Source organism: Penicillium cataractarum (genome assembly GCF_028827025.1).
Source record: "Penicillium cataractarum strain IBT 29864 chromosome Unknown utg000007l, whole genome shotgun sequence".
Lineage (NCBI taxonomy): Eukaryota > Fungi > Ascomycota > Eurotiomycetes > Eurotiales > Aspergillaceae > Penicillium > Penicillium cataractarum.
This window is the reverse complement of record NW_026622743.1, coordinates 1,718,729-1,743,461: the sequence shown is the minus strand read 5'-3', so window position 1 is coordinate 1,743,461 and position 24,733 is coordinate 1,718,729. Positions and strand designations below refer to the sequence as shown.

The 24,733-nt window shown below is 52.1% G+C and overlaps 8 protein-coding genes across 8 annotated transcripts; 2 read left to right on the top strand and 6 right to left on the bottom strand.

Moving 5' to 3' along the window:
- Positions 1–254: 254 nt before the first annotated feature.
- N7496_008265 (carbamoyl-phosphate synthase (glutamine-hydrolyzing) CPA2) lies at positions 255–4,041 on the bottom strand (the record flags this gene model as incomplete). Its single annotated transcript, XM_056701184.1, has 3 exons — positions 255–365; positions 425–3,480; positions 3,690–4,041. 3 exons carry the CDS (start codon positions 4,039–4,041, stop codon positions 255–257), a joined length of 3,519 nt encoding a protein of 1,172 aa, XP_056553247.1.
- Positions 4,042–5,389: 1,348 nt separating this feature from the next.
- N7496_008264 (uncharacterized protein) lies at positions 5,390–7,036 on the bottom strand (the record flags this gene model as incomplete). Its single annotated transcript, XM_056701183.1, has 1 exon — positions 5,390–7,036. One exon carries the CDS (start codon positions 7,034–7,036, stop codon positions 5,390–5,392), a length of 1,647 nt encoding a protein of 548 aa, XP_056553246.1.
- A 1,200-nt stretch (positions 7,037–8,236) lies between these two features.
- N7496_008263 (uncharacterized protein) lies at positions 8,237–9,231 on the top strand (the record flags this gene model as incomplete). Its single annotated transcript, XM_056701182.1, has 3 exons — positions 8,237–8,417; positions 8,473–8,546; positions 8,614–9,231. The coding sequence occupies 3 exons, from the start codon at positions 8,237–8,239 to the stop codon at positions 9,229–9,231; spliced, it is 873 nt and encodes a 290-aa protein (XP_056553245.1).
- Positions 9,232–9,941: 710 nt separating this feature from the next.
- Positions 9,942–10,931, top strand: vip1 (putative actin cytoskeleton protein (VIP1); the record flags this gene model as incomplete). Its single annotated transcript, XM_056701181.1, has 3 exons — positions 9,942–10,024; positions 10,111–10,197; positions 10,304–10,931. 3 exons carry the CDS (start codon positions 9,942–9,944, stop codon positions 10,929–10,931), a joined length of 798 nt encoding a protein of 265 aa, XP_056553244.1.
- Positions 10,932–11,375: 444 nt separating this feature from the next.
- N7496_008261 (uncharacterized protein) lies at positions 11,376–11,597 on the bottom strand (the record flags this gene model as incomplete). The annotated part of the gene is made up of 1 exon (XM_056701180.1): positions 11,376–11,597. One exon carries the CDS (start codon positions 11,595–11,597, stop codon positions 11,376–11,378), a length of 222 nt encoding a protein of 73 aa, XP_056553243.1.
- Positions 11,598–12,530: 933 nt separating this feature from the next.
- N7496_008260 (putative nonsense-mediated mRNA decay protein (Nmd5)) lies at positions 12,531–16,104 on the bottom strand (the record flags this gene model as incomplete). The annotated part of the gene is made up of 7 exons (XM_056701179.1): positions 12,531–12,700; positions 12,756–13,049; positions 13,108–14,978; positions 15,065–15,249; positions 15,326–15,786; positions 15,861–15,939; positions 16,015–16,104. 7 exons carry the CDS (start codon positions 16,102–16,104, stop codon positions 12,531–12,533), a joined length of 3,150 nt encoding a protein of 1,049 aa, XP_056553242.1.
- A 502-nt stretch (positions 16,105–16,606) lies between these two features.
- N7496_008259 (SKI complex RNA helicase subunit SKI2) lies at positions 16,607–20,772 on the bottom strand (the record flags this gene model as incomplete). Its single annotated transcript, XM_056701178.1, has 5 exons — positions 16,607–17,287; positions 17,353–17,540; positions 17,601–17,880; positions 17,938–20,476; positions 20,531–20,772. 5 exons carry the CDS (start codon positions 20,770–20,772, stop codon positions 16,607–16,609), a joined length of 3,930 nt encoding a protein of 1,309 aa, XP_056553241.1.
- A 2,238-nt stretch (positions 20,773–23,010) lies between these two features.
- Positions 23,011–24,574, bottom strand: N7496_008258 (uncharacterized protein; the record flags this gene model as incomplete). The annotated part of the gene is made up of 2 exons (XM_056701177.1): positions 23,011–24,108; positions 24,185–24,574. 2 exons carry the CDS (start codon positions 24,572–24,574, stop codon positions 23,011–23,013), a joined length of 1,488 nt encoding a protein of 495 aa, XP_056553240.1.
- Between the last annotated feature and the right edge of the window lie 159 nt (positions 24,575–24,733).

The window sequence follows — 24,733 nt, the reverse complement described above, 5'->3', positions numbered from 1 at the left end:
AGTAAAAAACAGCTGGAACCCAGACAGGAAAAAGAAAATTTCAAGAAATGCACGCCATCTATCAACAAGATAAACCTTACCCACGACGCCGTCCATATAAGGGGCGGGTCAATCCTCGGTGTGCGGGGATAGACTGCCCAAGAGAGCCCAGAGGGATTTTATAGCCGGCGAGGCAGGCCCGTCGATGGGGGGTACGCGACGGGTTGGAAGGGGGCTTTTTTGGCTTTTTGTGCAGGGGGTGTCAATTTATTCATTTACAGCTCCTCCTTGCCACCGACGAACTCGGACCAGGTGCGAACCTCGGAGGGGATACCCTCGGCACGGGGAAGCTTCTCGTTCATGCACTGAGCGAAGAGAGTAGCAGTCTAGAGAGAGTTGCGTTAGTATATTTGTTTCAACAGGACAGTAAAGAAGAAAGACATACCTTGGGCTCCATGAACAGAGGAACGCTGAAGTCGACAGCGTTGCGGCGCATAACGTAGTCCTCATCCAGCTGGGTCTTGCCACGGGTCTTGGCCAGGTTGAAGACACCACGGATATCGTACTTCTGGAAGACCTCGCGGAGAGCACGCTTGTTCTTCTTGGGGAACTCAATGACGGTGACGGAGACGTTGTCCTTGCAGGTAGACTCGAGGTGAGCCTTGACCTCGGGGTTGGCAGCGTAGAACTTGTAGCCGAGAGGGTTCAGGTAGTCAACGATGGTGGACAGGTAGGGCTGGGTAATGTCACCCCCGAGGAGGATACCCTCACCGGACTCGGGCACACGGAAGTTCATGGTGGACTGGAGGGAGGCCCAGTAGGCCTCGACCAGGTCCTTACCGAAGCAGGCAATCTCACCGGTACTGGCCATCTCGACACCCAGGAAGGGGTCGGCACCGGCCAGACGGGTCCAGGAGAACTGGGGAACCTTGGTGGCGAGGTAGTCGCGCTTCTCCTTCATCAGGTCAACGGGCTCGGGGACGTCACGGCCGACGAGCGCCTTGGTGGCGACGTCGATGAAGTTGGTACCCAGGACCTTGCTGACGAAGGGGAAGGAACGAGAGGCACGCAGGTTGCACTCAATAACCTTGAGCTGGGGCTCAGCACCCTCCTGGTCGGCCTTGATGATCTGCATGTTGAAGGGACCGGTGATGTTCCAGGCCTTGGCAACCTTCTCGGCAATGTCCTTGACGCGGCTCATGATGGACTCGTCGAGGTTGGCCGGGGGAAGGACCAGGGTAGCATCACCAGAGTGGACACCGGCAGGCTCAACGTGCTCACTGACGGCGTGGACCAGGAGCTTACCGTTGGAAGCGACAGCGTCAACGTCGATCTCCTCAGCACCCTCGATGAACTTGGTGATAACGACGGGGTGGTCGGGAGAAACGGCGCTAGCGTTGAGGAGCTTCTCCTTGAGCTCGTCGACACTGTAGATGACGTTCATGGCAGCACCGGACAGGACGTAAGAGGGGCGGACCAGGACGGGGTAGCCAACAGACTCGGCGAACTTCTCAGCATCAGCGACGGAAGTAAGCTCCTTCCAGGCAGGCTGGTCAACACCAATGCTGTCCAGGATCTGAGAGAACTTGTGACGGTCCTCAGCCTTGTCAATGTCCTGGGGGTCGGTACCCAGAATCTTGGCACCACCAGTCTCCTGGAGACGGAGGGCAATGTTCTGGGGCAGCTGGCCACCGACAGAGACGACGACACCGCTGGCGCTCTCGAGCTCGTAGATATCCATCACACGCTCGTAGCTCAACTCCTCGAAGTACAGCTTGTCAGCAGTATCGAAGTCGGTGGAGTAGGTCTCGGGGTTGTAGTTGATCATGACAGTCTTCTTGCCCATCTTGCGCAGGGAGAGGGTAGCGTTGACAGCGCACCAATCGAACTCGACGGAGCTACCAATGCGGTACACACCGCTACCAAGGATGAGAGTACCGTGGTCATCGAAGGTAACATCGTGCGAGCTAGCGTTGTAGGTAGTGTACAGGTAATTGGTGTCGGCAGGGAACTCGGCAGCCAGGGTATCGATCTTCTTAACCCAGGGGGTGATACCGAAGGACTTACGGCGAGCGCGGACATCATCCTCGGAAGCACCAACGAGCAGAGAGATCTGCTTATCAGAGAAACCGAGCTTCTTGGCCTTCAGCATGGTCTCGGCAGTGACGCCGAAGAGGCTGCCAATCTCCTTGAGCTCGTTGTTGCAGTCAACAATGTTCTGGATCTTGTACAGGAACCACTTATCAATCTTGCTCAGCTCGTGAACACGATCGACGGTGTAACCCTCGTGCAGCATAGCCTGGCCAACAGCCAACCAACGGCGGTCGGTGGGGTTCTGCAGGACATCATCAAGGTCCTCGAAATGGTCACCCTGCAGACCGAGGTACTTAGGGTCGACCTGGCGAATAGCCTTCTGGAGAGACTCCTCGAAGGTACGGCCAATAGCCATAACCTCACCGACAGACTTCATAGCACTACCGATGTCACGGTTAACGTGCTGGAACTTGCTCAGATCCCAACGGGGAATCTTGGTGACAATGTAGTCCAGACTGGGCTCGAAGTTGGCAGTGGTAGTCTTGGTGACGGCATTGGGGAGCTCGGGCAGAGTGTGTCCGAGACCAATCTTAGCAGCGGTATAGGCCAGGGGGTAGCCGGTAGCCTTGGAGGCCAGAGCAGACGAACGCGAGAGACGAGCGTTCACCTCAATGACACGGTAGTCAAGACCATCGGGCTGGAGAGAGTACTGGACATTGCACTCGCCAACGACACCCAAGTGACGGACAATCTTGATAGCAGCGGTACGGAGCATGTGGTACTCCTCATCAGACAGAGTCTGGGAGGGAGCGACAACGATACTGTCACCAGTGTGGATACCCAGAGGGTCAAAGTTCTCCATGTTGCAAACGGTGATACAGTTGTTGTCGGCATCACGAACGACTTCGTACTCGACCTCCTTCCAGCCCTTGAGGGACTTCTCGACGAGAATCTGGGGAGCAAGAGACAGGGAGCGCGAAGACAGATCACGGAGCTCATCGGGGTTGGCAGCGAAGCCGGAGCCGAGGCCACCAAGGGCGTAGGCGGAGCGGACAATGATGGGGTAACCGACCTCCTCGGCGGCCTTGAGAGCGTCGTCGACGGTACCGACGGCAATGGACTCAGCGATGGGGATGTTGATCTCGTTGAGAGCCTGGGAGAACAGGTCACGGTCCTCACTGGTCTCCAGAGTCTTGATGCTGGTACCGAGAACCTTGACACCGTAGCGCTCGAAGATACCCATACGGTTCATCTGCACACCCAGGTTGAGAGCGGTCTGACCACCGAAGGTCAGGAAGATACCGTCGGGGCGCTCACGCTCAATAACGTGGGTGACATATTCGGGAGTGACGGGGAGATAGTAGACCTCGTCGGCGAGTTTGTGATCAGTCTGGATGGTCGCGATGTTAGGGTTGATCAGGACGGACTGAACGCCAGCCTCCTTCAGGGCCTTGAGAGCTTGAGAGCCTGTATATTAAAGGAGCAATTGTCAGTTCACTTTGTTTCATTGTTGAACAGTGTGGAGATATGAAGGGTGCTGTTTTGCATTTCCCGCGGGAGAGCTCTCCTGGGGTTCGAGTCATCATCCAGGGGGGAGCCCCGGGGAATTCACTCCACGAGCTCAATAGCAAGAAGTTCATGAATCAGCTAGCACTCCGATATTCTCCCAAACGTACCGGAATAATCGAACTCTCCAGCCTGTCCAATGCTCAGACCACCACTGCCAATGACGAGGACCTTCTTGACATCGACCAGGTTGCGGCCGGGCTTAACCACGCCGCTAGCAAGGTACGACTCGGACGAAGGAGCACTCTGAGCAGCAGCCAAACGGTTGATGGTGCTAGAGAAAGCGCGCAGCTGCTGGGAGCGAGCAGCGGAGGGGAGCTTCTGCAGGCGCAGGGCCGAGGCCGAAGAGCGAATGGAGGCATTGGAGGTGAAGGAGCGGAGAGAGAGAGCTGGACGAGCCTCAGCGAGACATCGCTGGCGCAGCAGCGTCGCCGCCTGCCCACAACGCGCAGCAAGAACCATAGCGCCGCTCAAGCGAATCTGGGAAGAGGTTCAATTGCTGGGGTGGGAAGTAGTTGTGTAGAAGGTTGAGATGCCCCGACTTGTCGGAGGTCTTTTTTTCCCCCACCGGGTCGCTAATTGGCTGGTGGCCCTTCACCGTCTACCGGTTCCACTTTTATTTTTTTGAAGAACCAGCCAAAAGGAAGACGAGATGGATGCAGCACACGAGCAAAGGAGCAAACAATTGAGGCTAAAGAAGGGGGAGAATTGAAGAAAAGAGGGAAAGAATTATGATTGCCAAGAATTGAATTGAATTTCTGACTCGACGAGCTTTTGATTTTTTTTTTTCAATGCTTGATGAAGGATGAGTCACGATTTCAGTACTGGCCCTGTGGACTATCGAAGTCCCTTAAGTCCCCAAGGAGGAAAAAAGGAACCAGTGGATAAACTGGGGACTGCCATTGAGATTGTATAGTTCAGCCCACGAGGTAATGGTGTTGGGAATGTACATAACATAGTCTATAGTTATGGTATACACGTTAATATGGTCAATTGACCTTGTACAATGTAGAATATATTAGATAGACACTCAATTCCTATTTCACGAGTATTTCCCAACCTCTCACAAAACGCAAGGTTTTGCCCAGTGGAAACACTAAAATTGCGCCTGCCGATGCCGGACGGTCGCACTGGAGACCTCGTTATCGTCCTCTTATCCACTGCAGATCGACCCTCGCTTGGCCTGCCCACACTTTTCCCTTACGAGAAAATTATCCAATCTATTTAGTCTTCCATATAGGATCCATACTTCACGTAGGGAAATCTAGGAGCAATATACGGCTGTTGACACTCTCGATCGCCCACTACCGGCCCGGCCCCGCTACCAATCTGTGCCCTGGCTACCGTGATCTCTCGATGATCTACGTCATTGGCGTTTTTTTTTTCGTCTACACGGAATGAAGACTCATACTAGAACCTCGTGGGATACTGCTGAGCCCTAGGCTTTGGTTTCAACGATTATATAGAGTTTTTATGCAATTGGGTTTGAAACACCTCCGGAAGCCTGCATCATAACATAGTGCTTAACTAAGAAACTGTTGACTCCCACCTGCAGGGCTGTGTGGAGAAATATATAGCCTTGTCCTCTCAAGCATTTACCCTCCCGTCCCCACCACAATATACATCTTGCGTCCAAGGTGGCTTTAAGTGAGATATACTAGAGCGTTATCAGATCCAGATGTTGTGATCATGCCGATTTCACCATCTAGATTCCTGTATAGGTATTGATACTGTGGATTTATGCCATGCAAGTCTATGACAACGCATGTATACTATGGTAGTAACATGTACAGCCTCACGTCCCCCAAGCTCACTCAACCCCAACACGCCCATTCAAACCTGACCAAGGACCCTTCGGTCGTTTCTCCAGCCTAGACCCTCCCGATAACCCCATCCCAGCCCTACGCGTAGATCGGGCCTCCGAGGCCCATATATCAGACACATCCGGATCCCGCTCACCACCCTCTCGCAAAATCTCGTCCAGATCCTGGTTGAGAGTACCGTAAACATCGCCTAGCAACTTGCGAGCATCCTGCGCAACCTCCGTGCCCAGCAGCAATTTTTGTTGTACGTACTCCCGCTCACTGCTCGCCGCGGCGTCAGAAGCAAAGGCCCATGCTTCGGCCAATTCGACTACTTCGTCAGGCTGGGGTTTGTCGGTGGACTGGGGGGAATGGCGGGAGGTTAGGGCTGCGACCGCGTGTTTGAAGCGTGGTTGTCGGGCGAGGATGGGGTATTCAGGAAGGAGGTGGCTTTCGTCTGAGAGACGGTGAAGGGCGCGGAGGGTGGTGGATTTCTCCTTTGCGAGGAGGCCGGTGAGATAGGTTTTCTGGAGTGCGAGAGCCTTCTGGCTCTTGGAGAGTGGTATAAGTGTTTCATTGGTGTAGGATAGAACGTCCAGCGGGTCTGGCGCTGGTACCTCCTCTGAAATCATCTCGGATCTGTAGGTTGGTCGCGGAGGAGGTTTTGAGGTCACGGTGACGGGTTGGCAGGCTCGCGAGGCGGCGCTAAGGAGATCTCGTCGTGCTTGAAGGTATATAGCATACTGTTGGCTGATTTGTATTTTCTGGTGCTCCAGCAGTCGTTGGGCTTCTTCGATTTCTTCGGGAGGGAGGTCTTGTATAAGGCTTTCATCCGGATCACCTTCACTGACCAGCCGTTCCTCGACCCATTGTACCAGCTCATCGCGTGTCCGTTGTAATGCCCGTGCTTTCACAGCTGGAGTGACCTCATCTGGCGACGCATCATTCCTCGAGGCATGCTGCACCTTGATTTTCTCGAATAAATGCTTCTCCTGGTCCAACCGAGTCCGAGCACGCACGACCGCCCGTTCAAGCTTGTGTACCAGGTCCTCCAAATCAGACTCCGCGCCATTGTGACCTGGCGCATTTGCATCTGGCCCCTCTGGAAACAGTAAGAGCTGTTGTTGACTCGAATCTTCCCCAGTCTCTATTTCTTTCAATCCATCCAACTCCTTCGCTCTCAATTCCTCCAGGTAATGCTGAAACACCTGAAGCTTGGTATGCCGCCGCCGATCACGCAGGAGCTGAAGATAATCTCGCAAGTCGGCGCCGGGTTCCTGCGGATCGGCCGCCTCGACAGGGCGGCTCTTAGGCACCCGCTGACGTCGTAGGCCCGCGACATCCTCAGACACTGCGCGGTAGTCCTTCCGGGCGGCAACATTGGCCTGCAACGCCTTCAAGTATTCTTTTCGGAGGCCCGGGAGATCGGCAGGGGTGCGCTTGACATCAACCACGGCGTCGCCGGGCGCGCACAGGGCGAGGTGTGACTGGGTATAGCTCGAGGGGTCGGTCTCGTCAGCGAACACGATAAAGGAGCGCAGGTACGACGTCAATGCCTGGCGGATGCGGAGAGCTTCCTGACGGGGCTTGACGTAAGGAGCGAGCGGTTTCGCAAAAGGTGGAATGTGGGTAGGGAGGTCGTTGGATTGGGCCATGGTGCATTGTTGGTAGGGGGTTAGGGAGGGAGGAAATAGAATGAAGTCAGGATATTCCCCGTTGGCCCCCGCAAAACGTCGGAAGCAGGGAGAAGAGGGTCCCCGTCAAGCTTCTTGGTTCGGTTTCCCCGTTCCCCGTTCAACGTTGATGTTTTGCTGTTTCGGGCGCGATTATGTAACCTGCCAACCAAGTTTCGTAGTTTATTGCTTTTTGGGCTGCGAGGGACCGAGGAGTTATTTGATATTGATCTTACTATTGTTAAGAGTATTCATAGTGGTAAGTATAAATATGATATGATATTCAATATAACGAATCCCAGGTAACGCGTGAATTCTATGGATCTATGCCATCCTATGCCCTACTACCTACAAGGTATTGGATGGTATGGTACATTTGTCATTGATAATCATCAAAGTATTGCGACTGCTCATATTGCACCTTTCAAAGGTCCGAGCACTAGTTACAGTCGATCAAATGCCTCTCTCTCTTTGTCATTTCTTGAGCCAACGAATCCCATATCCATCGGGGTATATAATAGTTGGTAGTATAAACAATTACAGACTAGGTGATCTGCCTAATGGTGAGTTGGCTATAAGGCGATCTGGCGATCGCCCAATTCCCACTTTTATGGGAGAATGTCGAGAGTCCAATGCTGCATGCGATGCATAGTACAATAATGACACGGGCCAATGATAGCGGGGAATGGAAACAAACGCAAGACGGCAACAAAACAACGGGACATAGTGACCATTGCCTCTTAGTGCTACTCTACTACTGTATATAGTACTCCGTAGCTGTATCCTGCGCTCTGAGTGGTTGTCTACCGGGATAATCTTGGCTATCAGGCTGATCATGTCGCTCATCCTCTTCCCCCTCTCTCTTTGATCTCCGGTCTTTCTCCTTCCTTCCTTCCTTCCTTCTTCCCCTTTCCTCCACATCGGCCCTCCTGCATCAGATGATCTCATCTGCACCCCGAGGAAAATCCCCTCTTGGAATGTTTCATGGCATTCCGATCAAGGGGTAGTGTTTTGGCTTAGCCACACCTCGCTGCCCGACGACAAGGCAAAAAAAAAGCACTTTATAGCTCGGTCCGGGCCCGTGGTTTTTTTTTTGTTTTGTTCGCATGCCTTCTGCGGGTTCAGAGGAGCCCCTTTGTTGATATATCATTCCGTTCTTCCTTCGGCTTTGTCTCCGACCTCATGGCCACTGAAAGCACCCCCCGGCCTCGCGCCGCTACCACCACTATACATTCTATGGGCCCTCCTTCACCTATAACCAGACACTCTCGAGGCTGGAGTCAGGCTCACAGAAGTCCTGTCTTGATCCAGGGAAGTCCGCCTTTGGGGATGAGTGAGCATGATATCACCAGTACGGCGCAGGGTAAGTCATACTTGGTTGATTTCCGTTGTCCATATCTCGAAACTGACCGAAGTAGGGCCGCTGCGTCATCCCAAGCCCATCACCCCGTCAGATCTACATTTGGTGCTAGAGAAGGAGCAGGAAGCCATGGTGAGGCCGAGCCAAATATGACCCTTTCATTCTATCACTAAACGTGCTAACGCTGGACTACTTCCAGGTGAACCGATTGACTCGGGAGCTCTCTCTCCTTCGACAACAGACGGCCTCCGTGGCATCAACTGCCTCCTCCACGTCGACCATGAACGATCCTATCGATGGGTTCCATACCTCCCCGTCGTTGGGCAGCTCCACACACACCCACTCATCACGGCGTCAGCGGTCATCCTCCAGCCTGAGCTCCCACACTGCTGCCCAAGCCGCCAGCGTGACGGGAATTGCACCCTCTCGTGAAACGAGTATACCTTCTCGTTCGAACGATACCTCCCATCCTCGCACGGTTCGAAGCCGTGAACCGTCTCTCACCTCACGCCGCCCGTCGATCGGGTCTATTCCCTCTCACCCGCAATATTCCCATGGCGATCAGTTTTCCCATTATGGAAGTCCATCCATCTATCCCCACCGCAGTTCGGTGTCACAGACTCACCTGGGATTGTCAAGCAATTCCCTTTCGCGGTACGAGGAAGCGGTCCTGCACAAGTCGGAGTTGGAACATATAAAGCGGGAGAATGAGCAGCTGCGGAAAAGAGTTCGAGAGTTGGAAAATGTGCTGAAACAGCAGAAGGATGGGGAGCCGATGACGCCGACGGAGACTCCGCCAACCTTAAGGGATTCTTGAGGGATCACGGAACCGTTTGTTTTCTTCCATTACTGCCGGGCGCAGTCCTACTTCTCCTTTGTTGTTACTATGATTATCTCTTCAGGGCTGGAAGATTTGCAGGCAGTAACAAATCAAACCTTTCTATTGGCCTCCCCATTCGTGTTTTCTTTTCTTATTTAGCTAGTCGTGCTTGGATCTCTATATTTTCTCTTGCATGTGATAGAGGCGAATAGTTCAAGGCTTCAATATTTTCTAGTACCCTAAAATACGAGTACAATGGGATTCCCTAGAATTGAAAGCTTAATAGAGCTTTAGAACCATCCCATAGGCCATGCGGTTTGTTTAATGGTACTAAAACAAAGCCTTAGGTAGCTGGAAGACAATTCAAGGCAGTTACAAAGACCTTCAAAAAGATATGTGGCTGGAAGGTTTCAAACATGTACGACTGGTAGGTTTAATCTAGTCGATGATAGTGTACTCTAATAATATCCGAATCATTCTGCCTAAAGTCGCTTAAGCACAGGTGAGGAAGCTTTTTCCAAGATGTCGAGTGTCCACTTGGTTCGAGTGGCATGAGGCGGTGCTCGCCCCGCCCTACGTCACCTGTGGCGCAGTCGTGGAATAAATAACTGACTTAAACCAAGCTGTTTCCCCCTTTTCCTCTCCTCAACATACCCTCTCAATCCCAAATAATTTCTCTTTCACTCTCAAAATCAACATCCACCAAAATGTCTGGCGCTTCTACCGTTCACGTTTCCGGCATCTCGCACTCGACCTCCGAGAAGGAGGTCCGCGACTTCTTCAGCTTCTGGTATGTAGATCCTCGCAAGAGCTCTCAAAAGTCGAAAACAAGAGACTCATAGAGCAATTTCCCTTTCGCTAACACCTTATTTACAGCGGCAAGATCACCAACCTGTCCATCACCCCCGTCTCGTCCGAGGCCGATGCCCCCCAGTCCGCCAGTGTGACTTTCGAGAAGGAGGCGTAAGCTACCCCGCACCTCGTTTCATGATGGCACCATAGCCCCTCTTATCACAGCAAACCATCATTGCAATACTATTGAATGCTAATTCACATCGCCTTTATACAGAGCTGCTAAGACTGCCCTGCTTCTCGACCAAACTCAATTGGGCACCTCGTCCGTGCACGTCGAGGCCGCGCAGAGCATCGACACTCTTGCTGGCGCATCAGCCACCAGCGCATCCACCGAGAAGGAAGATGAGCACGACATTGCGCAGGAGGACAAGCCGCGCTCTCGCATTTTCGCCGAGTACCTGGCGCACGGATACGTCGTGAGCGACGGCGCGATCCAAAAGGCCATCGCCCTGGACCAGAAGCACGGCTTCTCCACCAAGTTCACTTCTGCCCTGTCCAACTTTGACAAGAAGTACAATGCTACTGAGCGCGCCCGCGGCATCGACAATAGCTACAAGATCTCCGATAAGGCTGCTACCGGCTGGCGCGGTCTGCACTCGTACTTCGAGAAGGCCCTCGAGCACCCCTCCGGCCAGAAGCTGCGTGACTTCTACGTTCAGACTGATAAGCAGGTGCGCGATATTCACAACGAGGCTCGTCGTCTGGCCGATTTGAAGCAGGGTAAGGGTGGTGAGACTGAGGGTGTTGCCCCCGTTGCCAGTGAGGCTGCTGGTGTCGCCCCCGCGACTGCCCCTGTCTCTGAGCCGGCTGGTACTGCTGCCCCCGCTGAGCCTAAGGCTTAGATATTTTTCTCATGATCTGATGATTATCCCGCGCTGGCGTGCTTTCCTTCATGTCTATGCTTTTCATCGATACATCCCGCTTGCCTTGAGGTCTCTCTGAGGGATCTTACCTACTTCGCCTTTATTTGTTGTCTGGGACGAGCTTATGATTGCGATGATTCCGTACTCTGCGCTTAGTTAGTTCTTGGTATGCGAGTGCGAGCGAGCGAATGAACATACACGATTATTATGATTCATACATCAACTTTTACTCTTGTCTTAGTCCTACACTACTGTAGTTCGTACGTAGGCCGCAACATGTAATTCGTAACTTCATCACTATTCAAAAACTAACCACATACCTACATCAAGTCCCCATTCATCATCCAACCCTAAACAAATTTATCCATCCCTTCTGTCCTCCCCAAAATCAAACCAACACACAAGCTCACCACTCCCGTCAATTCATCTCTTCTTAAACTTCGCCGCCTCAATATCTTCCAGCGGATGCTTGGGGTTACTCCCATCAAGCACTGGTGCCTTCGCCTCCGGCTTCTCGTAGGAGAACTCTGGTGCTTGGCGAGTCGATGGGTCACCCAGTTTACCGTGGGAAGGGGGGTCGCGCTGTTGAATGCCAGATTGGGTCTCTGGCTCGGGGGATTGGCGGCCTGGGTAGGGAGCGGACATCTTGGGATGAGTGTATTTGAGGAAAGTGGGTAGATTTGTAGGATTCTGGAATGGAGGTTAGATCTTGTTGAAGTAGATAGTTACTTTGTGATGCAGTGTATACCTCGGATAATCCGTTAAGATGTATACAATTAAATCTTTGCAAAGTAAATTGAATTGTGAAACTGTTTCAGCGAATTTTCTTAAGAATGATCGGTATCGATGTCAACATAGCTGACGTGACCGGTGCTAAACCGGGTTATCTGGGAGCTTCATCATGATGACGTTCAAACCACAACGACCTGCTACGTTTCGACTTTAGGATGACTCGGGACTACAAGATCCACATCGAATACGGGGTTATGGTTCCTCCTGGGTTTGAAAGTTTAGTTCAAAAAGCCTGCCCCAGGGTGCAGTTGCATATTGCATCTTGAAGCAATAACGGGGGCGAATAGTATGCGATGACATCATCGCCTTCGAGGGTTGTACTCATCACGTGGCATATACAGCATCCCTTGGCATAGTAATGGGACTACAGACCTGAAACCTATCGGTTAAGAAGTATTACAAGGCGATGAAGCTACGTCACGGAAGGCATGTTTGAACTCAGTAATAATAGCATGACTGATGTACTATATCATGATATGGAGGGTGTCTTTGGGGAATCTGTGCAGTGGAGGTGGATTAGAAAAGGGGAGGAATTTCGGGAGATGGGGACTTTTTGAGAGCACATCAACAAGGTGGACATGATACGAAAAATGAAAAAAAGAAACAAACAGAAAATGGAAATGGAAACATGGACAGATATAGACGGGGGTAAACAGGCATGATCTAAACAATGGGAGGAAAGACATGAAATGGGCATATGTCTCGTGAGGATGAGTTGGGAAAAGCAGAACAATCCCGATCAAAAAAATTGAGCATCGATATAGCGGTTTACTCCATCTTTCGGATCTATTGGTTGCCGTTGGACTGCATGCCCGCTGCAGCGGCGGCTTCGGCGTTGGCAGCCGCCAGCGCCTTGGCGTCGGCCTCGTGGAACACTGCCTGGAGAATCTGCTGCTCCTCGGGGCCGAGGACCTTGGTCAAGTTCTCGTAGAGCTGGGGTTGCTCGGACTGGAGGTCTATTGGGGGGATTAGCAAGGTTCAACAATACGGGAAATATGGGTTATCACGTACTCAGGAAGACATGCTTGAACATGCCGTACGGCTCGACCTTGTCCAAAGGAGTCTCGAGGAGACTCTCCTCATCAAGCTCGTCATCGTCGTCATCGGCGAATTGGCTGAACTTCTGGGCCTCCTTGTTGAGGAAGTCGAGGTATGCAGCGCTCTCATCGGCAATGTCACCCTCAACGGCCTCCTCAACTTCTTCCTCGTTCCATTCAACCTCGCCATCCCAGTCATTCTCCTCATCGTCCTCATCGTCCTCATCGTCGAGAGTGAAGTCCGACTCCCGAGTGGCATCCTCGCGCACTATAAAGTTGGTTAGCAAAAGAACTACACTACACCATGTATAAGAAGGAAGACATACGCTTGAGAGCAGCAGGCAAGGTCTGGAACAGCCTTGTAACACCCTGCAGCAATCTGGGCCAGCCCTGCTGGACGCTGACGGGAACGTCAGCAGCCTTCATCGTCAGCAGCGAGCTTATAGCAGCGATGGAAAGCTTCTTGTCGTGGACGCGACGGAACTGGTCAATGCTGGAGAACCAGGTGCTGAAGAACTTGTTGGTCCAGCCCTTGGCTTCCAGGACCTGCAAACTGAGAGCGGGGTTATAGTAGATGGCGTTGATGATCATCTCCATCAGGTGGATACGGTAAGACTTGGTACGAGCCTCACCGGCGTCAATGACAACCATGGCCAACTCAATGAAGAGAGGAATGTACTGGTCGACGTGACCGCGGAGGTTGAGCATGAGAGTCTCGGCCAGCTTGCAGCCGCAGATACGGTCAACACCACCAACCTTGTCGTCGCGGAAGATGTCCTCAACCATGCCAACGACGGCAGCCAGGTAAGCTGGGTTCTGAACCAGCATGTCAGAGCCGTAGGAGACGTAGTTGTCCAGGGCTGGGAGCATGTCCTCCAAGTACAGCTCGGCACCAGCCTTGAAGGTCTTGTGGATCAGCTCAAACGCCTGCCACATGGTAGGCGAAATGGACTTGGACGCGAATGTGCAGCTGTCAATAATCTCAAACACCTCGTTATACAGATCGTACAGCTTGTTCTCCAGAGTGATGCTGATGACGGGCATCAAAATGGTCTCCAAGTGGAGAAGCACATCGGGGGTACTCTCCAGGGTGAGAATGAGGGTACCGATGGTCTGCAAGACACCCAATGCAGTGATGCTCTTGTCGTCCAAGAAATCTCCGTATCCTTCATCGTCACCGGCCTTGTTGGCATTCCGCTCTAGAAGCTCACCAACAATGCGCATGTAAGTGTCGCGCAGCTGCTCGCTCAGGGCAACGGCGAATGGAGTCAGCTCGGCAGAGAAGACCTCAACAAAGTCCTCCATCACATTGGCCAGAGCATCAACATCGACCTCGTTGGCCAGCTTGAGAAGCTGCTGCATGATCTGAGGAATGTTCTGCTGCATGGAGGTGCGGATAACGTCGTGACGGATCAGGGGCTGCAGAGCAAGGGCGGCCTCAACCCGAACGGGCAGCTCGGGGTCAGTCATAGACTCCAGAATGTTCCGGTAGATGATCATCAGGTTGTTGGGGTCCTTGAAGTCCAACTGCTCGAACTTCTCCAGGGTGTCACAAGCACGTGCACGGAGGAAACCGTGGGGGCTGCGGAATTCGGGGAAAACGTGGCGGACGAAGAAATACTCGACCTGGTCAGCAATGGGGCTCTTCTTGCCCAGAATGACCGATGCGAGGGAGCCGATCATTCGGAGAGCACCCTCCTTCTCCCGGGGCTGCTTCTGGTCATCAGCCGCAGACTCGTACTTGCTGACAACGCTGTTGACGAAAGTGAGAATCGAGAAGGTCTGTTTCTTGCGGTTCTTGGTCAGGGAGACCAGGAAGTTGGTAGCGGCAACGTCGGGAGCGGAAACCTCCTCGTAGAAGTTCAGCTTGCGGTGGAGGTATTCCGAAGGGTCCTCCTCGAACAGCTCGATATCCTCATCCGACTGGCACAAGATCGGGAAAACGAAGTGGGCGATCAAGTTGTCCATGTGCGGCTTCAGGTGCTCCCACATAGCCTTCGGCTTGACGCACTCCTCCATAAAGACCAGAGTATAAGAAAGAGCAGAGTTGCTGAGCCATTGCGACTTGGAAACCCACTTGTCGATCTCCTGCAGGTAGCCCTTGAGAATTTCGGGGGCAAAGGAGGTAATGAAGGACTTCGCGAACGGGGTATAATCGGGAATGGAGGATTTCGTAATCGTGGTGGGGTTGCCGTATCTAGTGGGGGTGAAAAATCGCGTGTTAATACCGTACTCTTTTTGCGGAAAAAAGATCACAGAGGGAACAAAGCGCGCGCATCTTACCTGATGAAAAGACGGTTCAAGTTCGCATATGACCACTTCTTACACTTCCACCAGTGGTTCAACTCCCGCTCTTCCTTGGACTCAGCCATGGCGTTCGCGGGAGGAGTCTTGGAGATGATTCGGAGGAACAATGTGCACCAGTCCACAGTAGCCTGCTGAGTCTGCAGAGCTGGGGAGAGCTCAAACTATAAACAAAAAAAAAACCGATTAGTGTCAGCCTCTTGTATACGATGCTTCTTTATAGATGCGCGGGTCACCCACGTAGATGGCGTGCTTATAAGCCTTCACGACAATCCGGAGCATCTCAGCAGCCTCCAGGCTCTCCTCATCAACCAGCCTCTGTCCAATGCTGAGCAACTGGGGGAAAGAGTGCTCCACAATCTTATCGAACTCCTCTCTCTTCTCGCCGGCCTTAAACCGATACACGCGGCAGATGGCCAGCAGGCATTGCAAGCCTGCGTAGACTGTGTTCGCATCATTCGTGCCGAGAAGCTGAAGGGTGAGATCGAGGAATCCAGGCCACTGCTCGGGGAAATCGTTCTGGAGGATCTTCTGGAGCAGCGGAACCAGCTGAGCGCGGACATTGGGCGGCGTGGAGGCCAGAGCAGGGATCAGTCTCTCGCGGAAACTCGGCTTCTCAGCCTCAGGGACGGGAGGGCGTTGCGGGTTATCTTCGACGGGGGCCCATCCGCGGCTGATACGGTTCTTCAGGTAGACACCGGCTAGAGAGAGGAAGCGGGGCAGATTAGACACCGGCGTCGGTGATACCGAAACAGAGACTCATTGAGACACTTACCAGACAGCTGAACGGCATTGTTCTGCTCAGTCTGCAGGATGTCGAGCAGCGCATTGATAAATCCGGGCTGCGTTTCGGCCTAGAGAGGGGAAACCCCCGGGGTGTAAGTCTCACGGCAACGGCGCCCCCCGCCAGGAACACGCAGCAGACATACATATTTCAAGTCCAACTCGGCCTGTTGACGAGTACTCGTGTTAGGGTCGAGAGTCGACTGGATACGGTCTCGGAGAGCCGTAACGTCCATGTTTGCACCACCTGGGCACCCCGGCGCCAAAGATCACAGATAGAAAAAAAGAAAAGAAAAAGAACTCCACGCGAAAGATCCCCGGGGGAAACGGACCAGCGCCGACAAGGGAGGACGAGAGGGAGGAGGGGGGAAATGTCAAGAAAGTGCAAAGGACGAATAAGCCCAAGGCGTTAGGAGGAGGTGGAGGTCGAAAAAAGTGTAGAGGGGGGGGGATTTATTCTTCTGGGATTTTCGCGGGCGGTCGCCCCGCAGCTAATCAGCGGCCGCACACTGATTTTGTATACTCCAGCGGGCTTCCCGGTTAAAGTTCAACATTTTTTACATTTCTTTTTGGACTATACGAGGTAGGCTTGGGAACATGTTTTTTTTGTTGTTTTTTCTTTGAATTTCATACTCGTTACATTGTTTCGTCTCGCTTGGAGACCATCCTTAACACTATCATGGCAGCGGTGTGGTGCTGCCCAATGACCAGACAGTGAATAGTAACCCGATACCTTCTCTACATGTAAAGAGACGCCGCGAAAATGACATCGCGCTTGATCAGCTCCTGCGCTTGCTGCATCTTGGTGTACAGCGATGGATCGCCAACCAGTTTGGCCGCGTTCTTGACCTCGCGACAAGTCTCGTCCAGCCGAGTAATCGTTCGGACAATGGTTCCCTCCATCACATCGGTGAGATCGGTGATGCGGTTGAATGACATGCCCTTGGCCCACTCGTAGACCACCTCAGCAAGGCCGAACCGAGGCTCACTGGCAAAGTCATTGGAGTCTTCACTAGACTGGATGACTTGGTGCAGGACCTGGTAATTGTTGACCTTCTCCGCAATACGGATAATAGCCTCCTGGCCCTTTTGCAATCGAGGAGTGAGGGTAGGGGTACTATCGGTCTTCTCCTGGAACACGAATGCTGACAGAAGGGCAACGATCTCCTCTGGCTCGTATTCGGCCAGGACGTTCTCCAGAACCAGCTCGGTCAAAACCAGTTCATCGGCGGAATGGATTTCACAGGCAACCTTGCCCTTCAATTGCACACGGGACTGCTCGTCGACAAACCCGAGCTCTCGCAGGACCTGAATACGCTGTTCATAGTCTGGAAGCAGTTGAAGGTTTTGATCCGACATCAACTGCTTCAATTGCGAGATGTTCTCCTTCACTTGCCATTCGTCATGTTGCATTTCGAACTGGAGGGAAAGAAAAGGATTAGCATATACACACGATTTATTACCGCATCGGGCCTTTCACTCACGTGGTCCATGAATTTGGGGCATTGCAAGCAGTGGCATGACTGGATGAACTGTGCCTTGGCCCTCCGCTGGTCTATGATATCCCGCGACTGCAACTCCTTGATGCGGACCCAATCGATCTCGTCCCATCGATCACTAAGCCAGGATGAAGTGAACTTGGTTAGCTCTTTATCCGCAAACTTTACCGCTTCTATTTTTGTTTTTTTGTGGTTAGCCTGGTTCGTTAACTAGGTTCGGGAGAAACACTCACCTTTCTTGATATTCAAATACCAAATCGGTCCACCAGCCTTGCACCTGGTGGTCGTAATGCATTCGACATCTGACACTGGGATCTTGCAAATCTTGAGATGCATAGACGCGCCGTTGGAGGGCAATTCCTGCAGGTATGGACGGAACTGGGGCAGGAATGGAAGAATATCACTGGGATGACGTCGGTTGTACACGGTGCCAATTTCAAGTACGGTGATGCAAGGAACGGCCCCGGTGGTGACACCCTCCTTGGTAATCACTCCAGCGGTGCGTAGTCCATCCTAAAACACAATTAGTACTTCACAAGTATACAAACGTCAAAGTCAGACAGAAAGTACCTTTCGATACACGACAAGCTTCTTGACTTCAAAGAGTCGTTTACCAGCGGGAGTTGTGGGCAAGCCGCTGTGCAACTCTGCGGTGAGCCTCTCGTACTCCATTGCAGCATCGTGGCAGGCAGCAAGATCCACGTCACAAATCTCGCAAGGCGGCCGTTTGATCTTCTCCAAGCTGGCCTCGGAAAGCTGGACTTGCTTTTCATGTTCCGGCAGCAACGCTTGGGTAGCATTCTCGCTGAAACTCCGTTTGATCATCTCTTCAATCTTCAGAGCCTCCACTCGAAGAAGGTTGAGAATCATGTTGTAGGTGAGTCGGAATTGGGATCGGAGTTTGGTTGGATCCCCGAGAATCATCTTCTTCAAAGCACCAGCAGGTGGAGCCTCATCTTTGCCACTATTCGTGATGAGCACATAGCCCACGGTGTCGAGACCTCTGCGTCCTGCACGACCAGCCATCTGCGTGTACTCTCCAGGTAGCAGGTCTCGGAAGCTTTTGCCGTCGTGCTTGCGGAATCCAGAGAAGACTACTGTTCGGGTGGGCAGATTCAGACCCATAGCGAACGTCTCCGTAGCGAAGAGAACCTTGACCAGGGACCTTGCGAAGAGAATTTCGACAATCTCCTTCATAATTGGGAGAAGACCACCATGGTGCACGGCAACACCTCTGCTGAGTAATTCACGCAGCCGAAGGATTTGAGGCAGAGTTCGGTCTTCCGGTTTCAAGCGCGTGAGTGACTTCTCGATCATCATGTGGATCAAGCTCTTCTCTGTCGCATTGCAGAAGTCTTGATTGGTGAGAGAGTCTGCGTTTTCCTCGCATCGCTTCTTGGAAAAGACGAAAACGCAGGCTGGAAGCAGGTCTTCCTTGCGAAGATGTGACACAAGGTGAACCCAAGTATTCTTATCTTGGGCGGCGGATTGGCGACCACCTCCACGGCCAGTACGAGCAATATTGCCAGTGCCGCGATTAGAAGGTTGCCCCCGCCCACCTCCTTGCCCTCTGTTTCCACTTCCTTGTCCTCTGTTTCCACCTCCACGCTGGCCACCACCCCGAGGACCTCCTCTGCCAGTATCCTGTCCCCGTCCACGTCCTCGCCCTTGAGGTCCACCGCGCTGCGCTTGGGCCTGGGCTTGAGCCTCCGCCTCCTTTTTGGCTCTAGCATCTTTGCCAGACAGTACATCATTTGCCTTCTTCCAACCGCCTTCGATGAATCGCTTGTTGGAGTCGACAATCTTGAACTTCTCCTTGCCAGCCCATAGATAATGTTCCAGAGGCACGGGTCGCTTGGGTGTCGAAATCACGTAGATGTCCTTCTTCTTTGTGCGGCCAACCCAAGAGGCGAACTCGTAGGTGTTGGGAACAGTGGCGGACAGAAGGATGAGGGTAACGTGCTCCGGAAGCATGATAATGACTTCCTCCCAGACAACTCCTCTCTCAAGATCATTGACATAATGCACCTCGTCGAAGATGACAAACTCGACATCGCGGATGAGATCGGCGCCTCGGTAAAGCATACTTCGAAGAATTTCTGTGGTCATGATCACACAGCTGGCTTCGGGGTTGATCTGAACATCACCCGTGAGAATACCGACATCATCGAAGGTTGTGCGGAAGTCACGATATTTCTGGTTACTCAGGGCTTTAATAGGAGATGTGTAGATGGCTTTCGTCATATGCTTATTTGCCAGTGCGATGGCATATTCCGCGACAACCGTCTTGCCGGCAGAAGTGTGTGCGGCCACAAAGACGGAGTCGCCATTCTCCAGGTGGTACACGGCTTCCTTTTGGAAGGTATCCAGCTCGAATGGCCATTCTCGGGCCATATCCGGAACCAGGTCACTGAAGTTGGTGATTTCTTTGTTCACATCAACGACATGAGCCCACTCCCTACCCTTCTGCTTTTGAATACCCGCAAGGAGCTGGTTGCGCGGTTCGAGCGCAGGGAATTCGACTGGCAATAAAGCGTCAATATCCTCTTCTTCCATATCACTTTCTTCATCCTCAACACCAGCCTCAGCGGTTCCATCAGCCTCGGGTGTAGTCTCAGGCTTGTCAACTTGGAGATTGCTCTCCTCCTGAAGAAGGGCATACTCCACTTCCTGATCGCCCTCAGCAGCCTCCTTAGATTTTGCCTCTGCAAACGTGAGACCACGTTCAAAGCCAGGAGGTGTCGTCAAGAGACCGCCCTCAGAACCAAAGTTGATGATCCGATCAAGTCCTGCCTTCTTTCCACCACTGCGTGATTGCTCGGCAGTCTGTGCATCGGCCTCCATTTCAGCCAGAGCCTCGACTGCATCCAAGCCACCAGGTGCGAATGGGAAAAACCCGGCCGCGCCTCTGACAAATTCCGCACGACCAGCAGGACGGCGAAGAAGAGAGGTTGAGTTCTTGGCTGTATCACTCGTCGCTGGGATAGTCACTTCATGATATCCCGTTACCCGTCCTTCCAGTCCTTCTCGTGTAAATCGAGTGACGGTTCGCGTCTGTGTGGGGGCAATCTCGAAGAGGTCTGTGGTGTCTACAGGTACGTCCCATCGTCTAAAGGAGTCATTAGCTAACGTTAACGGTACCCGCGAACATGGGAAAGCATACTTTTGTAGCTGGTTGAGCCAATTGGAGCTGAATTTAGAAGATGGTGTCAAGAATTCAGCCTCCAGCTCTGCTAATAGCTCCTCTCCACTCTTGGTCGTTTGCTTGCGAGACCTGGTGTTGATTTGTGTATCTTTGTCTTCCTCGGCGAGCGGAGCCTCCAGTCGAGATTGGAACAAGTCTGGGTTAACATCCTGAGCTGTTAGTCGCAGCTGCTCCATAGCCGAAGTCAGCGAATCCGCCATTGTCGATGAGGATGGGTCAATGGGTTGCGAATGTTCCTCGTCGGGTTTCTCGATGTTCAGCTCGGTAGTGACGGCCCACCCCACCTTGGTGTGTGGTTTTGGTGGTGACAATTTGGGAGGCGTTGTCCCAGTCTCGCGTTCAATACCGTGAGAATCAGCCTGAACGAAGACGCAACGACGCGTTCTCGGAAGAGGGAAAGGCTGAAAGAGTAAAGTCAAGACATGGAAGTGAAGCACGAAGACCCAAAGCTCCCCGCTGCAAGAGCTTCCACAAGGCGGTATGGATGGGCAGTTTTGTCTTTGTGTTGGAGATTGACGTAGTGTGGGGCGGCTACATCCAACTATAAGAATTTCGACAAGAACTCCTTTTCTCTTTCCCCTTCTTCTCAATTTTTCTATATTTACATCTTTATAACATGTCAAGGTTGGAAATATACACACACGTTTGACATCAATACGAAGAAGCCTTGAACTATGCGATCAAGTTGCAAATCAACTGTGATGTGGGCGTAACAGAGCCCTAGGAGACGAGCAACCTGAAGTGAGAATCTGTCTACGAAGTAGGCTGTCTCTCACGACTCGGACAGGCCTTTCCAACATGCCACTACTCGATATATTTTCCGGCTGTCCAAGCAAAACACGCTATTCGAGGATAGAGCCCACCTAACGATAGTCGACACACTGCGAGTACAACTATATCAAGACCATGACAGTGAGCTATCATCTGCAGCGGTTTTGTATTGTACTTATATCAATAACTGCCCTTTCACTACCCTTTAAGACTCTTGTGCCGGTGATCATAAGCATTTTTAGGCTCTCTATTACTGGAACGAATCCTGCAGTATTACACCTACGATGCCAATAACCCTATTGAATGTACGCACCAACTGGCTTGGGACCTGCTGATGTACCTTTGGGGGATTCCACGATTCGGTATACTCCTATAATTATTCCACTGGACGGGCGAATCTTGTGCCAAGGAACAATTTCCGACGCATTCGTGCGACATTATCTATAGTCGAGATCCCCCATGATATCTCCACACAGGGAGCACATTCCCGAGTACCGCCCCAGCCATGGAGCCAGTCATTCTCAGAACCGGCACTGCTTGCAACCTACCACGCAGAATCCGAGGCGATCAGCTCTTAGATATTATCCAGCTATCGCACGGCAACATGGCTATGCAGTACTTTGCAGAGACCACAAGCCTAGATACCTGACAACGTATCCAGGAAAGAACGCTTTAGTTGGTATATCAGAGCTAAAAGCGCGACTGTAGCCTATAAAGAAGATCTTCTGTGGCTGGCACGATCCGGCAATCCCGTTTTTCTTCTTTCTATCTATTTCCCACATTGAAATATGAGTCTCTGGTGTCATGAACGCACACAAACCCATTCTTGTTGGCGCTACCGAACTGAAGAAGGTCCGACACGGAACGACAATATCGTACCAATAGCTGAAGAACCTGAACCGGTCACCCTGAGATCGGTTGTGTCTCGTCATGTCACGGACGACGACATTACAACGAGACCTGGGAGAAAGAAGGGAGGTGTGAATGTGAGACACCATGTGACGGAGTTGGAGACATGGCTCGAATGTGATCGACAACACCAAGCTGTAGGCGCTACAAGATGAATTTAATCCACGGGGTGGACGTTTCAGTACGAAATTTCAAGTGTTATGTTCTAGTCAGTATAGAAAAGGGGTTCACAATGCATCCACATCTAACAACCTTGTATATCATTCATAAATATGCTCAGCAAGCAATTAAGTATAGACAAATGAGAGGGTAAGATCTGCAGATCTAACACCCAAAAGAACATGTGCGAATGCTATGTGCAGCAGACATGCAGCGTCGAAGCATGATTATCAACCAAAAATGAAATAGCGCAAATAAAAAGCTTGAACATAAGACACGAGTTTCGCGTGACCACAGAGACACGAAACATAAGAATATGATAATCAACACCAAGTAAAGAATAAGGACAAGGGTATTGAAATGTGAAAAGAACGACATCCCGATCAATGCAATGATAGACTGGTACGTATAACACAAATGACATGCTGGAGAAGATTGAGAAATGATGGATATGGTTTGATGTAACGGGCTGCTTTTGAAGGGGCCGGATTAATATTTAAAAGCCGCACATGGACAGCCTGAACAAAGTGCGATATGATATCAAACAGGCTTAACTGTACTGCTGATGATTTTGCGTATTAACATAGATAAACAAGTATTTACTCCGTTGCAGAGCCTTCTTTCGGCTCCGTGTTCTCCTTCTCGGGTGAGTACTCGTATTTCCGCTTTGCGGGAATAGACTGTTCCAAGGATACGGGAGCTGGTCCCTGGGAGACGGATTCAGAGGGTGTCAATGATGCCAACGCTTCCCGAGGTTCAGATTCTGGAGTGCGGTCGATAATAGAAGAGATCGACTGTTTAATCGAGCCGTTCATGGCCGGTTTGGGCGGTATAGGCGAAGCATCTTGTGAGACGGGAGTATCAACCGTATCAGGAAGAGAGCGTTCCGTCGCCTCAGTCTTGACTCGATAGATCTCGTCACGAGGCTCTTCGCTGTCCTCGGGCTCCGAGTCGAGCTCGGGATCATGGCCCTCATCATCAGGACCCCCCTCCATAGGACTATCTTCCATCGATCCGCGATTCGAGGCTTGCACTGGCGGCAACGGCGCATTCGGATCGTAGACAATACCACACATCTCGAGCGCACGCGATTGACTGCCCAAGGTGCGATCTTTATGCTTCTTAGTCAAGTGGCACATGAAGCCGTGCAGTGTGACAAAGTCGGATTTACCGCAGCCGTGAATCGGGCAAGTTAAATAGACTAGACTTCCATCGGAGGGCCGCTTCCATAAAGCGCGGCCGGAGGGATCGTGGGCTGCTGGGCGGCCATGACGTTCGCCCCATGCCTCGACGTTCTTGATTGTATACTTTTGCTTGCGCCGGATAGATCCTGCGCCATTGACGGCATCGTGGGGATTAATGGGGTGCTGATGTTGATTTTGATGGGCATGTGGGTGTTGAGGGTGTTGAGGGTGTTGAGGTGGAGGAGGTGGAGGTGGAGGAGCGTGATGAGGTTGAGGATGCATATGAGTAGGTGGAGGCATAGGAGGCGGTTGTGGTGTGCGTGATACTGGTGGTAGTGGTGTCTGGCGAGGTTCCGGAGGGCTCTGCTGCTTGAAGAAGGCCAACGTCGTGGCCGCGCTGGTCTCGGACAACCGGCGTGGTGGTGTTGGCCGCATTGGCGGCGAGTCCATTGTCTGGTTAGGTCCTAGGCCCATCGACTCTCTCTTAATCCTTTTGCGTTGTCTTCGAAGATCCTGCAGTATTGCTATTAGTATTTCATCCCGCCCAAACACACACGCTTCGAGTATATTCAAGTATACTATTACGTACCTCCTCCTCAGCCTCGGCGCTCTCGGTCATTCTACGGAATTCTTCATCTTCACGCTTGCGGATTGCAAGTAGGTGATGCCGAGCTGCCATCCGGTTCATTTCTTCATGCTCCAATTGACGCAAGCGGGCTTCGATCTGATCTAGAGAGGACAAGGCCGCTGGCGGTGGTGGGGGAGGCGGTCCTGCATGAGGATCGTGCAAAGGTGGAGGCGGATAGTGACGATAGTGATGATTTTGAACCATTTGCTCTGGTGGAGGCATTGCTGGGTGAGAAGGCGGATTAGGATTCATGGCGATAGCCTGATAGCGTGGAAGACTGTGTGCGAGATGACCAGGAGCCCCGTTGAGGCCCTCGGGGACGGCGTGAGGCACCGGAGGTGCAGCAGTCATGACGATGTCTCTCGTTGATTTTTAGGTGTATCCGTGCCTCCTTCTGACTTGCAAGAGTGTTTTCCCCCTCGTTGCTTGTCTCAAGCCCTTAGCTACAATGATGGAGGGCTATGAGAGAGCAAGGTACTGGAGAGCCAGATAGTAGCGATAGCGAACAAA